Source organism: Loxodonta africana, chromosome 7 (genome assembly GCF_030014295.1).
Source record: "Loxodonta africana isolate mLoxAfr1 chromosome 7, mLoxAfr1.hap2, whole genome shotgun sequence".
Classification (NCBI taxonomy): Eukaryota; Metazoa; Chordata; class Mammalia; order Proboscidea; family Elephantidae; genus Loxodonta; species Loxodonta africana.
In genome coordinates this window covers 31,041,705-31,058,471 of record NC_087348.1, presented here as the reverse complement: position 1 = coordinate 31,058,471, position 16,767 = coordinate 31,041,705, and the positions used below count along the sequence as shown (strand labels likewise).

The 16,767-nt window shown below is 37.3% G+C and overlaps 1 protein-coding gene across 1 annotated transcript; it reads left to right on the top strand.

Annotated features, from left to right (window-relative positions):
• Positions 1–326: 326 nt before the first annotated feature.
• On the top strand, positions 327–8,958 carry LOC100655047 (olfactory receptor 5M8-like). The gene is made up of 3 exons (XM_064289404.1): positions 327–403; positions 6,325–6,357; positions 8,271–8,958. Exons 1-3 carry the CDS (start codon positions 327–329, stop codon positions 8,956–8,958), a joined length of 798 nt encoding a protein of 265 aa, XP_064145474.1.
• The last annotated feature ends 7,809 nt before the right edge of the window (positions 8,959–16,767 follow it).

Below are 16,767 nucleotides of genomic sequence, written 5' to 3'. Positions count from 1 at the left end.
TTTGGTACATATACAAAATGACTTTAATAACAATTGAAATACATCTTGGGAGGAAGGTCTGTCATCATTTGTTTTTATTTTAAAGGATCTAAGACTTTCATTTCCAACAATGTGGCACAGTATATATATTAAAAATAATTGACTCATAGAGACATAAACGTACAGGGCATAACACAGATTTTAAAAACTTTTAAATATATATCTTAGCTTTCAGGAGAATGATGAAAATCTACAGAGTTTGAAATGGGTTGAGAGTAGAATTATGGGTGGTAAGTTGGTGTTGAAACGAACAGCTTTCCTACGGGTAACCTAAAGCCTCAGAGGTAATGATCTGCATGGGAGATGGGATACAAGTGATGAGCTGTGTCCAAGGCGAGCAGTTGGAACAGAGACGCCTCATGGGGTTAGGATTGCTGTAGAGCTAAAATCTCTGCTCAATTACAGAGTGGAAAAAAAAAAAAAAAGGAGTAGTCTGTCTAGGCTTTGATTCATGGAGAAGTTAAAAATCTTATTTTACTAAAAAAACTAGAGTTAGAGCTGCCATAAGACCCAGAAATTCCACTCTTACATACATACCCTAGGGATCTAATAGAAGTGACATGAACAGACACATGCACACCTACGTTCATTGCAGAACTATTCGGAATAACAAAAAGACAGAAACAACCCAAGTGCTCATTAATGGATGAATGGATAAGTCAAACGTGGTACATACATACAATAGGATATTACTCAGTGATAAACAAAAATGTGTCCCCAACACATCTTACAACATGGATGAATCTGGAGGACATTATGTTGAGTGAACTAAGTCAATCACAAAATAAAAATATTGTATCTCTCATTTTTATGAAATTACATGAATAGGTAAATATGCAGAAACCTATGTTCATTACTGGTTACTGGGGTAGGGGAGAGTGATAGAAATACTCTCTAGTTAATAGTTACTTTTTGTTTATAGAAATGGGAGAAAGATGGCACTGAATATGGGAGAACTTTCCACAGCATGATTGATGAAACTGATATCAATAAGCTGTATGCAGGGAAAAGGGATGAATGAACAAATGCTAGTTCTTGCAATAATAACAGCCAAAAATATAAAACAGGGAGTACAGATGATGATACTAATTAGACATAACCAATCACCTCATGGGATTAATGCTCTTGCTTTGGGGGTTTAGGACCATAGTCTCATGGGACAATCCAGTTAATGGGCAAAATAGAGTTCTTAAAGTTTATATTCTACCTCTGAGTATGTTGGACAGTGTCCAGGTCTTAGAAACTTACAAGTAGCCATCTAAGATACAACTATTGGTATTTAATAATCTGGATCAAAAGAGAAAGAAAGAAACCCAAGAATCAGAGAGGGAACTGAGCTACAGGACTACTTGTCTACTTGAACCACTGCCTCCTTCTCCATGAGATAAGAACGATATGGTGCCTGGCTGATCAGAATGTTCTGATCAGTAACACAGTAGATGAATTCTGATAAAAAGGGAGAAAAATGTGAAACAAAACTTCAAATTCTAAAAGAAATCAGGCTTACTGGACCTAATACGACTGGAGGAGTTCCCAAGACTGTGAACCTGAGTTGCTCTTCAAACCTTGAGTTGAATCTATCTCCTGAAGTCGACTTCAAACGAAGTAACAGTTTAGCCCAAAGGGTAAATTGTCACCGTTCAGTACTGCATTAAACAAAACAAAACAAAACCATGTATAATTATATATATGCATATAATGCCAAAGGTTAACAGCTATTTTAAAGCATAGATGAGAAGGCTAGGGGGGCAGGAAGTTTAAATAAATGGAAGTGAAACAACTAGAACAGAAATTAAGGGAATGTTGACAAAATGTGACAAATATAACCAGTATCACTGATCATTATGTCTAGAAATTCTGGAACGGGAAGAGGTTTTGCTGTGTATATTTTCACCGAAAATAAAATTAAATAATAAAAATTCTCTTCTATAAATTAATGACAGTAGGCTAATGTTCATGTCAATTTGGCTTAAAATTTATAATGTTTTCATGGACTATAAAATTGCAAACCAAAAAGTGAATTTAAAGGATACCTAGGTTGGAAGCAGGCTCAAGAGAATGACACAAAACACAAGTACCTGTCAGAGGAATGAATCATCAACCACCCAGGCCTCAATGAATTTTCATAGTTAAAGCTCTGGTTCATAAAAATGTAAGGAAAATATGAAAATTCAAACACATACACACAAGTTAAACATATGACCATGAAAAATTCAAAGACAACAGAAAACTTGAAAACAACTAGAGAAAAACGACACTTTACCTCCAAAATAGCAACACTAAGATGAGTACTGGTTTCTTAACAGAAACAACAGAAACCATAAACCAACATGATCTTTAAGGTGTGGAAGAAAAACAAAACAAAAGAAAACCTGCCAACCTAGTGTGTTTGTCTAGGGCATATCTCCAAAAGTAAACGCCAAATAGAAATACTTTCGGAAAATCAGGAACTTAAGAGAATTTGTTGCCTGTAGACCCAAAATAATGAAATAAGTAAACAAACAAACAAAACACTGAACGTCATTCTTCAGGTGAACTCAGATACACATGTATTTGATCACTAGAGTTATGTGGCAGACAGACACTGAAATGAATGGGGAGATTAAGATCTTTTCAATAAACACCCTTGGATCAATAACACCTGTGTGAAATTAATACAATATTACCCACTAATCACACCATGCACAACTGTCAACTTCAGTTGGATTAAAGTACCTAATGTCAGAGATAACACAATAAAACTACTAGAATGAAGTATCAAAGAATATGGCCATAACTTTGAGATAGCAAATAGCTCTTAAAGCAAACACATAAATTATGATGCATTGGACTGTTTTCAAGTTAAGAAGAGTCATTATCAAAAGGCAGTATTAAAAGAATGGAAAGGCATGTGTTGTAGATTGAATTGTATCTCCCAAAAATGTGTTATCAATTCGACTAGGCCATGAGTCTCAGTACTGTGTGATTGTCCACCATTTTGTCATCTGATGTGATCTTCCTATGTGTTATAAATCCTACCTATATGATATTAATGAGGTAGGATTAACAAGCAGAGAAACATGGGGACCTCATACCACCAAGAAACAAGAGCCAGAAGAATACCACATCCTTTGGACCTGCAGTCCCTGTACTGAGAAGTTCCTTGACTAGGGGAGACTGAAGACAAGGACTTTTCCCCAGAGCCAACAGAGAGTAAAAGCCTTCCCCTGGAGCTGGTGCCCTGAATTCAAATTTCTAGCCTCCCAGACAGTGAGAAAATAAATTTCTCTTCGTTAAAACTATCCAGTTGAAGTATTTCTGTTATAAAAAACCAAAACCAAACCCAGTGCCGTTGAGTCAATTCCAACTCATAGTGACTCTATAGGACAGAGTAGAACAGCCCCATAGAGTTTCCAAGGAGTCCCTGGCGGATTCCAACTGTCAACCCTTGGGTTAGCAGCTGTAGCACTTAACCACTACACCACCAGGGTTTCCATTTCTGTTATAGCAGTGCTAAGTAACTAAGACGACGAGGTACAGACTGAGAGAAGATAACAGTGCTACACATATCTGACAAAAGACTCATACCTAGAATATTTTATATAAACTCTTCTTTGAGTAAATAAAGAAACCAGATATCTTAGCAAATGTTATGAACACTCGCTGCTGTAAAAATGGCATGGGGGCAGTGTTTGACCTTCTCTCAACGAGGAAGAAGAATTAAGGTCAATACCCCAAAGCTGATTCCTATGAGGCAGAGGTCAGACATGCCTCTTTTCTCCACCATCTTTACCAGTCCTGACACCAACCATCTCTCCCATGGTGCTATCTACATCTCTGATGGGTTCGATAATTCATTGCAATGACCAGACAGAACTCACAGATAATACTCACAATTATCTGGTTTATTATGGAAGTAATATACTATAATTCAGGCTCAGGAATGCTCAGGACACAGTTCTTCTATCAGGATAGCTTCTTTTCAGCTGAGCTCACAGGCACACCTCTCTCTGGCCCTATGCCTCTGACCTGCTCAGGCAAGCATTACAAAACTCTTTTAGCTCCTGCTAACAAGTGCCCAGAGGCACCCCTCTCTGCCAATAAACTGTGGCCCCAAGACACTGAGCTTTCTTGCTCTGTAGGCCAGGAAGCCCATTGCATGGTCTCTGGCTTGTATCTCTTGCCACCACTTCTCACTGTCTTCAGGGTTTTAGCTTGCTCTCTGTCTCCTGGGTCCAGTAGCTTTTCAAAGCAGAGATCCCTGGCCCAAAGGAGGGGCTCTCCACACCTGGCTGTTCTTCTCTGGTGATGGTGGGATCCTCTTCTTCCTGCCTCTGGGTTGGCTCACCTTAAGCCCAGAAGTATGGCAAAAACTGGTCAATCCCTTCAATGGACCACTCAGTCCCGCCCAATCACCTGGGTGGGAGTTACAAGACCATGGCGAGAAAGGCCACACAATAACTATCCATTGCCCCGCAAATGCACAAATAATGTTCAAAGAAGTAAGTAAACCTATAACAACGTGTTCAACTTCAGTGATCGCTAAAGGAATGCAAGTTACAATTACATTGAGATATCGTTACCTATACACACATTCCAGGGTGGCAAAACAGAACAATTGAATCTCACATATAATGCTGGAGGGAATGTAAATTGGTATAACCAGTGTGGAAAAACTAGTTGACGGTATTTATGTAAGTTGAACATAAACACACCCTGTAAACAAGCAATTCCAGTCAGTATGTAATGAGCAGAAATGCATAAATAGAATCTTAAAGATATATATATAAAAAATTTTTTTTTTACTCAAGGATAATTTTTTTTTTTTTTTTTTTGGTAATAGCCAAATCTGGAAGCAGACTAAATATCTATCAATAACAGTAAAGATATATAAATTTTGGTGTAGTCATGCAATGGAATTCTATACAGCAATGAGAGTGAGATTTTTCCTATACTCTATTTATATAGACACTGTATGTCCCCAACAACATAAATTCAAAAAGAGACAAAATTAAGTAGTTTATTGGTGCAAATGGTTATTGTGCTTGGCTGCTAATGGGCAGGTTGGAGGCATCTGCCAAAGCCCATCTAAAAATGCCTCAGAAGAAGCCCTGGCAGATCTACTTCTAAAAAATTAGCCATTGAAAACCCTGTATGGAGCACAGTTCTATTCTCTCAGACATGGCACCACCATGAGTCAAAGTCGACAGAATGGCAACTGATTACACTGTGACAAGTTAGAATGTAGTTAATTTGAGGTGTTGGACTGGAGAATGGTATGAGGAGGTCTTCTACAGTGTTGCTAATTCGCTACCGTTTGATTTAGGGGCTGGTTACACAAATATTTTAACTTTGCAAACATTTATGAAGTTTTACCCTTATGATTTGTGTACATTTTCTATAGAAATATTATTGCTTAAAATTAATAACAAATAATATTAGCCTTCAAACAGTAAAAGATTCATTCCAATATAAATACGTTATATTTACATTGCGAAGGAGTTAGGAAGTATAATTTCGTAGGAGGAGGAAATATAATTTTGATACAAAGTGTTACAATAGTGTTGAAGAAACAATACCCAAAGACTGGATTAAGCTACAATTACAGTAGTTAGGGTGATGCGATCTGTGAGTCCATTGCAGACATCAAGGTTACCCTATGGTACTCTCAGTGTAGGAGAAGAAAAATATTGAGACTGAACATAAAGGAGAAAAGCCCTACGGAGTGGGTAGCTCCCATTTTAAATCTGCTTTTTTTCTGATTGTTACTTCTCCAGAGAACTCATTCAGCAAAAACAATTTTGTCACAACGTAATTGCTTCAGCTTCACACATTTGTGAAATGCCTTAGGGAAAGGAATCAACACATAAATTCTCCTTTAGTTATTCACCCAAGAAGCCATTATTCACTGTAAGGACAGCTCTGCCTTCACTTGTAGGTAGGTTTCTTTATTCTGCATGTATCATAATCATGAAAACGTTATCTATTTATGCAATGCTATATATTGTCAGAATTAGGTGGGTTGAGATGATTAAATGGCTAGATGAGAAGAATGCCAATTACAAGAAAGTATAGACATTTAGTAACTAAATTATTGTTACTTAGAAAAGTGATTAAGGATCCCAGAGCCTGTTAAATACCTAAAATCATTTGCTCTGAAATCATCAGTTAACATAAATGATAGTTAACGTTTATTAAAGGCTTGGTACACATTAGGTACAGTGCTATACAGATTGCATAATTTATTTATGTGTAATTTCCAAAATCGCCCTGTGGGGCAGTAATTTCATTAATTCTATTTTGCAGTAGAAGAAACTTAAGCCCAGAAGTATTAAGAAACATGTTCCAAGTTATTCATATTAGAAGGGCTGAAGCTAGGTGGTGAATTCAACAGGCTGACACCATAGCCTTTTTAACCAGGACACTCCACTATCCATAACGGCATTTCTTTCTGGACCAAAACTGAGGAAACAATGTTATTGTTGGAATCCGAAAGGAACAGAATACCATAAAGTTGGTTTGAAAGTCAAGTACCTGAATATGTGTAGGGCACTTAGACTGAAATTTGGCATATAAGGCACCGTATGTTAAGTGCTGGTTAAAGTTAAATTAGTGGTAAAACTGAGATTCAGGATAAGGAATTTATGGAGGGAGTAGGACAGTCCATGAACTGATTTTATGCTAACACTACTGGAGCTTTATGGAAACATTACGCTTGGTTTGCTTTAATCCTAACATTTACAAATGTCCCATGGTAGGTTACATGGGTGTATGCATTTGTAAACATACACGAGCTTGTGTGTTTAAGACACAGTGCATTTTTCTCAATATAAATTTTATATTTTAAAAAAAGTAAACAAGCTAAAGAGTGATGGAAGATTGGCATGTAAGAATGGACAAGGCAAAATCACTACTGTGATGAAATAGAGAAAACCCAGATTTAACTTGTTATATAAACCACAAACTAAACCTTTGTTTACTCGTTCATAGTTACGGAACAGTCTTCTCTCATAGGATATTTTTAGTGAGTAGAAATGATCTCCTTATAGAAAAATAAACATACGCATTTCAGCTAATATCAATATCGTTAGCATTTTTTCTTTGTTGCAAACAACAGTAGTCACCTATGGCTATCCTAATCAATCCAAATCAATGTGGAGATGGAAGACAAGTCTTAAAGAACAGATAGCTTACCATGGAGGTCTAGAATCCAGGAACCAGACATGATCAGTGTTCTTTTGCAGGATCGTCTGATCTTTAAGCCCCCGCAGCAACCAGTTTGAGGCAAAAATATTTTGTCCACCTTGAATCACTCATTTGGTGAGTTAAGACAATGAGGGACAAGGCTGTGATCCCAGCATACTTCTACCTGAACCAAGGAACTGATATCTCAGAGGTCATAATGGAAACCAGAAATGTGTGGTCAAGACTAGAGAATTTCCATTACTTTTCTATTCCATACCCAAACCAAACTCACTGCCATTCAGTTGATTGTGACTCGTAGTAACCCTATAGTTCTACTCCATAAAACAGGAAATACCTTTCCCAAGGATTCTAAAAAAGGAGTGCAAATGGCAGGGTAATTTAAATATTGAGCAACTCCCAAAATATATATATATTTTTCAGTTCTTCCAAATAATACAAAAAGAACAAAGAAATTCTCCACACTCAAACTGGTAAGTCCCTATTCCAATCAGTTTGGACCAAACAAACAAATGCTTTGCCATTGAGCTGATTCTGACTCAGAGCAACCCTACAGGACAGAATAGAACTGCCCCATAGGGTTTTCAAGTAGTGGCTGGTGGATTTGATCTGCCAACCTTCATGGTTAGCAGTCAAGCTCTTAACCACTGCACCACCAGGGCTCTAAATCATCAAACTAGCCCTGATTTATTACTAACATTTCTCCAGTAGGGAATTGGTTGGGTGGAAGTTATTGAAAAAAACAAAAACAAATAACAAGGTCATTGGAGCTAATGTTATCCTTTGATATTGTTGTTGTTAGGTGCCTTCGAGTCGGTTCCCACTCATAGCGACCCTATGTACCACAGAACAAAACACTGCCTGGTCCTGCTCCATGTTCACAATCGTCATGCTTGAGCCCATTGTTGCAGCCACTGTATCAATCCATCTTTAATACCTTCTCCTTTTCTTTCAATTCATCCCCTTCTCTCATAGTAATTGGGAATAAGGAAATTCTTCAGTCCTGAAAGTTACATTTTGGACTAGGTAGGCCCAGGATCAGGCAACATTTTCCTCTCAGAGAAGAAAACCATTTCCTATTCTGCTTGTCTGGTGCAGTGTTACTTCTTTATCGCCTTGGTCCATGTGGAGATCTATATCCTGGCCGTGATGGCCTTTGACCGGTACATGGCCATCTGCAACCCTCTGTTTTATGGCAGCAAAATGTCCAAGAGTGTCTGTACATCCCTCATCACAGCGCCTTATGTGTATGGAGCTCTCACTGGGCTGATGGAGACCATGTGGACCTACAACCTGGCCTTCTGTGGCCCCAATGAGATTAACCACTTCTACTGTGCTGACCCTCCACTGATTAAGCTGGCTTGTTCTGACACTTACAACAAAGAGACATCAATGCTTGTTGTGGCTGGGTGTAACCTTTCCTTTTCACTCCTCATTATCCTTGTTTCCTATTTTTATATTTTTCCTGACATCCTGAGGATCCGCTCTACAGAGGGCAGACACAAAGCTTTCTCTACCTGTGGTGCCCATCTGACAGCTGTCAGCATATTCTATGCAACTCTTTTTCTCATGTATCTCAGACCCCCCTCAAAGGAATCTGTGGAACAGGGGAAAATGGTGGCTGTATTTTATACCACGGTTATCCCCATGTTGAACCCCATGATTTATAGCCTTAGAAATAAAGATGTGAAAGAAGCATTTACCAAAAGGTTGTTGAGAAAAAAACTACTTTCTTAACATATCTTATTATTCTTTGTTCCCAAAAGTTTATCTAGACCATTTTGTCAAGATTTAGGAAAGAACCGGTGATAAAATGGGAAATCAGGTATACCAAGTTAGAACTCTGCATTTTAAAACTGTCATAATATAAATATATAAAATGTTGATTGCAAAGTTTTACCTGCTTGTTATACTCATTCATATTAATTAGTTTTTTTTTTTTTTTTTTAGTTCTTTGTTAGGCATATAGTAGAATGATATTTCTAGTCATTTTGGGACTGTGTGGGGACTTGTGGCTATTTATGGACAATGAGTTGGATTAGAAGTCATATGTGTCACTTCTCAGCTGAAAATTTAATTGTTTGTGAGACACCCCGCTTGTTGCTGCTTTTTTTTTTTTTTTCATGGCCACCACCAAGATTTAAGATGGTGTATGCTAACCCAGCTTGGGATCTTGAGTGAGGGGACATAGAACAGAGCCCTCAGTCAACTCACAATGAAAATATAGAACGGATAAGAAACACTCTTTGTTTTTATAGACTACTATGATCTGTTGACGTTTCTCGTTTCCACATCATGAAGTAGATTCTTTTGGCTGATGCAAACATGCAGAAACACGTGACATAGAAAGTGAACACCCAAACCTTCAAAGAAATTTTAAAATTTTGTTTGTATTCTTCTAGTCATTTTATCTGTTTTTAGATATGTGTATGCTTAATTAAAAATATTTATAATTATTAATTAAAATCATTACATAAATCATTTACATAGTTTTAAAAGTTAAATGATATACAAGGACCACAACCAAATAAATATAAACTCCTATTTCTCTCCTCCCCACCCCCAAGTTCCTGTGGGCAGCACATTCTTGTTATTTTTTTTGTTGTTGTTGTTCTGATAATAGCCTGCATATTTGTAATTATGTGCTGTATTTCTTTTCATTGATTTTTTAAATTGTGGATTTACCAATTGATATTATTAAAAGAAGGTATTGACATTCTTTTAGCAAGCCTTGCATTCCCACTTCACACAACTACTTCCTTCTACTCATCTTTACAATAGTCACATTTGAAGTCTTTTTTGTTAAAGCCATGGTTAATAGTAAAGTTACTAAGAGTATATAATTGGTAATCTGATGAGTTAAGTAATTGTCTATGAATGTAATTGTTTGACTTTCATAGAGTTAATAGAGCTATGGGTCCCCGTATGGAGCAAAGAGTTAAGCACTTGACTACCAGCCAACATGTTGGTGGTTAGAACCCGCCCAGAGGAGCCTTTGAAGACAGGCTTGGTGTTCAGCTTCCAGAAGGACATAGCCTTGAAAACCCCATACAGCTGAGTTCTATCCTTATCCACATGGTATCGCTATAAGTTAGAATCCAGTTCATGACAACTAACAACAATACAGCAATAGGCTTACTTTTTGGAGAGAAGAGGAATCAGATAGCAAGTCACCAAAACAAACAATGAAATCTTTTCAGGTCCTAGTAAGTGTTATGAGAAGGTAAAGTAAGACAATGGGGAAGAAAATTGCAGGATCAGAAGTGTGGGGCATGCTAATGTGCTATTTTGTATGGAAGGGGAAGGTCTCTTAGAAGAGGTGACATTGGATTGAAGCCTAAATGAGAAGACAATCATGAGTGGATCTTTGGAAAGCATATCAAGCAGAAATGATAACAAGTACAGCGCTTCAGGTATTAACTTGACATGTTGGAGTATCAAAAAAAAAAAAAAAAAAGACAATGTGGCTGGAGCTTAATAAATGGGGGAAATACTAGGAGGAGGTACAGTCAGAAAGGTGGCCCCTTTGTTTCTTGCACGATGCTGCAGATTTCCAGAGTTGACATGGCAAATGGACTGCAACGTTGTGCTTATATGTCCATTTTCAGTTGCTGCCACCTGATATGTGGCTGACATTCCCTCACGTTAGTATGAGAGAATCAGCAATTTGCTTAAACAAGATTTTATTATTATGATGATGATAGCTTTTGCCCTACCCAGAACAGCAGAGGGAATTTTGTGGAACATTTAGTGGCCTTTCTACTGCCAGCTCCAGGTTACCCCCACAGTCCCTTTAACCCTTATCATTTATGATTCAGCTAAGGCGTTGCCCCGTTCAGAAAGATTTGTCTAATAGATTCAGGCTGTGGAGTTACCACATCCAGATTCACAATGGGTTTACAATTCTATCATTGGATTTATAACATGATATTGTAGTTAAATGTGTGTACTTCAGTTTTTCTAGGAAGGGACCGTGCCTTTTAATCTTTTTATCTTTACTACCTTAACATAGTGTCTGATACAGAGTTGATGCTGAACTCATTTTTGTTGAATGATTATGAAATTGTCTATTTCTTCCTCTTTCTGCTTCTGCATTATCTATAGTCAATTATATGTACATGTATATATTATATATACATGTATATACATATTTTTTCACTGTGCTAGTCTTTCTCCCCATTCTAACATGTAATTGAAACAGAACAATAGATAGTTTGGTTTCATACATAATCAGCTCTTTATCTTGTATAGATCAGATAAATGGCCTGCTGCAAGCTCATTGAGGCAAGTCATTTCTTAGCAAGAATTTAAGAACATAATTTTACTGGCACTAGGCAGGGATAATTGCACACTGTTGTGTGCCATTGAGTTGAGTACGACCCATAGGGACCCTATAGTGACCCTATGTCCTTTATCACAGGATGGACACAGATAAAAGCGAACTCTGAACCATAATGAAAGAATGTCAGAAAACAAATTCTGAGCAATAAATCTTTGTGACAATGCATCTTCCTTGAGACTCATTCATGATTATATGCTGCAATTGGAAAACAACTTCTGGCTTTTATCACCTTCACAGATATTTCATTTCAATCTTCATAATAATGTTATAGTTGAAAAATCAAATACGTACTGCAATAATTTCCCAGAAATATAAACTAGGCAGCCTGGGGCAGAGAAAAGATAGGAATGAGTTATGGTTTGAGGTGTTGGGAAACAGAAGGAACTCCACAGCTGCTCAGACAAGGAAGAAATTTGATGGGAATTGGCCAATAGGTACTTACTGAGGCCAGGGAAGTTCCACACCTGGGAAAGAATAAACCCTTTTTGTGATCTTTATACATTTAGGCTCACTGGGAAAGCCTTGTCTGTGGGCAGAAGTTCATAAATTTTCTTTATGTCGCGTGAATGGCAATTTTGTGGGTTGCTTTGTCCTCACCAACCATCCAAACATCCAGCCATGTGTTATGACATTCTCCTCAGGTTTTTTGTTTATTAAAAAAAGCAAAAAAAAAAAAAATTCTGTTCACATCAGCACAGAATGGTATGGAGGGAAAATAATTGGTTTTGGAGTTATTCAGTCTTGGGTCCAAATCCCAGTTTTAAGGCTTACTTATCAGCTGTGTAAGTTTAGAAAAATTACCTCTCAGTATCAGTTTATTCATCTGCAAAATATATGTAATGATACCTACCTGGCGTGTTTTTTGTGAATAATAAATCACATGTGTAAGACACCTTTTCCTCAGTTATGTTTTGAGACATAGCTTCTCTTGGCTCAGTTGTGGACCCAGTATAAGCCACTTTCTCAAACATGGGAGTCATGGCATAAAGAATAAATTAAATATGTCCCTCGATCCGTCATTTATTTAACACATCCTTATGGATTAAACTCTATGTCAGACATTGTTGTTGTCATTAGAAGGTCATCAATCTCTCCCTCCAGTGACCTGCCATAGCACTTTGAGTTTTTGTTCTGAAAACTGAGCAATGGTTAAGCTCTCGGCTGCTAATCCAAAGGTTGTCAGTCCCAATCCACCAGCTACTTTGCAGGAAAAAAGACCAGGCAATCTGCTTCAGTAAATATTACAGCCCAGAAAACCCTATGAGGCAATTCTACTCTTTCCTACAGGGTTGTTTTGAGTTGGAATCGGACTTGAAGGTACGTAACAATGACGACCACAATGTATAATGTATGTATGTACATATTTACATATCTTAGAGATCCCATCAGTTTGCAAGCTCGTTCATATAAAGATTATCTTTTTCATCATTGTATTCTGCATTTTAAGCAGCTTTGAGCATTTTATTTAGTATATATTCTGGATATATTCACTATAACAAACATTGTAGATCTTGAAATGATGAGATCAATTACTTGAATTTCATTTCATAAGAAGCTAATAGTATTTGAGGTTTGGTATGCAGAATTGGCTAAAGCACTGCCCAGGACTTAAAGCAGACCGTTCGTTGGTTTGAACCCCAGTGAAACACAAAATACATTTTTTTCCCCCTAATATCCTCATCCAAGAAGGTACAGTGGTGCCAATTATTGTTTCTCCTTTTAAGAGTATTCTCTACTGGGATTCCACTTCTAATTGCTTCTTCTTTTCACATTTGGGATTCTCCTGAAATAACTGCTGATGTCAATAATTAGGGCATAAATCCTCCTTTGCTGGCCAGAATTTGAACTTTGGGGTCATCAAGAGATCCCTAAGAAGACATCCATCTTTTCACAGGTGAAGGGGAAAGTATCTGTGTGTACTAGTTTTCAAAACCTAGTAATTTTTGTGTTCTTTTTATTAAATTGTCTACCTTTTAAATGATGATGTATTGAAACAGTTTTGAGAAAAATTTGGAGAATTGATTTTAATGAAAGAAAACCCAGGTGGTGTTTGCTTAGATCTGTCTTTCAGTTTTGTGATACTCCCTGTAAGTCTGAAATATCCTGGTAGAATTCCATAGTAAGATTCTCCAACAGATGCTTTGTTAGTTTCCCAATACTAATTTTTTTATAGAGTGAATATTTTCCTAAAGTCTCTATCATCATAAGAAAAAAACAAATTGGAAATAATTTAGGGTTATGTAGCTGCATCAATTGTTTTCAAATTTTTCTGGCCTGTAAGAAGTAATCAAAACAAACAAACCCAAACCCGTTGGCATCGAGCCAATTCCTTCTCATAGTGACCCTATAGGATTGAGTAGATCTGCTCCATGGGGTTTCAGACGAGAGGCTTGTGTATTCCAGCTTACCTTCTGGTTAACAGCCTTAGTACCCAAGCACTGTGCCATAAAGTAAGTGTTTAAACAGGCCTTTCCTAGTGACTTCTAAATGTATGCCACTTTGTCTTTTTGTATAGTGCTAAAGAAAACGACATAAACAACAAGAACAGAAACAGCAACAAAAATCAACCCTCACCTAGGAATTAGTTTGAAGCAATACTGACATAATTGTTATCACATGGGACACCAATATCTTTTTTTTAATGAAGTTTTTTTTTTTGCATAGACTCCGTGATACAGAAAAAACAATGTAATATAAGAAGAAAGCAAAATATTGAGTTTTTCTTTTTCTTATTTAAAAAATTCTAATTCTGCTGAGAGTTATTTTACCCTTGAGATTAATTTTCCATTTTAAATGATGCAATATGTAGTGTTTTCATTACTTCTACATGATTCTGACTATATTCGCCAATGAGAAAATCCCACGGTGGGAAATTCAGCCCTTATAAATTCTCCTGAATTACCCGTTCGTGATGACAGATGAGATGTTGCCCAGAACAGTTTTTCTTCTTGCACAGGTAAGTTCATGCATGGGTAGAGCCTATGTGTTCTCACAGAATCAGCCTAAAGCGTCAGCCACCTAGCCTGGCCTTGTTATTCTCAGTAGGCAGAGAATATTCTGTGGAGGGTTATTAGGAGGTAGGACTTAAGAGATTTCACTTTGGCAATGGGCGTCAGCTGTGGATGTGACTTTGTTTGCTGCCCCTGTCTGAGGACTTCAAGTCATCGGTTGAAAACAGGTGCACACAGTCTTATGTAAACAAACAACCAGACTCCATCCTCCAAGTATCATTAAGTGGTGACTGAATAATCGTGTTTTTATTTTCTTTAATACAGCTGTCATTCTCAATCTCTCTTCCTTTCTGTCTTTACATCTCTTTCTCTCTGTCTTATACACATGCAGAGTCATTGAGTTAAACTTTTATATAGAACCAGCATCTTTAAAATGCCAATAATATGTTTTCAAATGCAGCTATGGACAAAGAAGCCCACCTCTCTTCGGTATACTGATGCATGATCCTATATTGCTTAGAAACCACTAAGCTGTTTCTTCATTCTTTGTTCTATATCCTAAACGGCTGGAGTTTAGCACGGAGGCAGCCTGAAAGAACGAGACAGGCCTACATAAAACTTTATAGAATTCTCTACCCTGTCACTCAAAGCACTTTGAAGACCTCTGTAAGGCCCATGCAACTCACAGAAATGGGGTAATCTTTCTAGTATAAACAATACCTTTGGTTTCCCTAGAACTAAACTTTCAGTGATAAAATGAGGGAAATTCTGGGCAAACCCAGGTGGTGGTTGTTTACCCTGTATGTATCTTACCATACGCTGAGCTAGATTTCATTAGGTGGTCAAGAATGAGGATTTCATTCTGCTCCCATGTTCGAATTGTCATTGAACAACTACTAAAATTTGAGGCCTTCTTGGAGATGGAGACTCAGGTCATATACCTTGACTTACTGATACACTCGGCACTTAAGTGCTTGAAGCCTAACACCATTTATCTTTTTCTTATATTTTCTCATCTACAAGCGTCTAAAGTGAAAAAAGAAGCAGTTAAACATGTTCTCTTTATACATATAAGATTTATTAATGGTCAAATAAATCAATAAAGTTGAAAAATGAAAGTGTTAGCAGCGCTTGGATAGAGTAGAATTGTAGAACAGTTTTCTTTCCTAGATGCCAAGAAAATGGGTAATTATTTGGAAGCAGACAAAGAAAATAGCACATTTGTAAAGAGGATATGTTCATAGAGTTTATAACATCCTCTGTTTCCGTCTTTTACAAACTGAGCTAGATTTAGTAACACCTTTGTTTTGCCACTTTGGCAGAGACAATCTATAATGTCCCTCCTTTGACTTCATTTTTACTTTTACTTTCACTGCCAACATTCTAGGAAAGGATGAGAAACATCTTCTTTCACCAATCACAATTTTATTTCTGTCAAGTAAATGCCAATCAGAAAACAAATATTGGAAGTCACATACATAACAGGAAAACGAAGATAGATGCAAACTCCAGGGAATGAGGAGAGAAGGACCAAACTCACATGATAACTGGTAGGGAAAGGATATATCTTTATAGGTAAGATAGAGTTATATGTATCTTTATACAGTTATATGTATCTTTAGAGGTAAGATACAGTTATTTGGGAACAGATAATGATGGATGAGAGGACAACAAATGGTTTTCCTGAAAAGCAATAAACAAACACATAGCAGAATAAAATAAAAAAAGTCTTAACCCCCAATTTGCTAAAAATAGCCTTTACCTCTAGTCTTTAAGTAGCTCATAACTACCCTATAGGACACATTAGAGCTGCCCCGTGGGTTTTCCAAAACTGTAATCTTTGTGGAAGCAGACTGCCACATATTCCTCTTACAAAATAGCTGGTGGGTTCAACCCTCGGCCTGCACCATAAGGTAGCTCTGAGCTGGAACTGACTCAATGGCACACAACATTAAGCAGCTGGTGTGAGTACACGTTTACACATATAATCTAAAACCAATGAATAACTTAGAACTGAGCAACAAAATTTGGAAGGAACAAATAAACCTGTCAATAGAGAGGGTAACAACAAGTACGTTGGTTGGTTCCAACTCATAGCGACCATACGTGCAACAGAAGGAAACATTGCTCTGTCCTGTGCCATCCTCACAATTGTTGTTACGCTTGAGCCCATTGTTGCAGCCACTGTGTCAACCCATCTCATTGAGGGCCTTCCTGTTTTTCGCTGACCCTCTACTTTATTAAGCATGACGT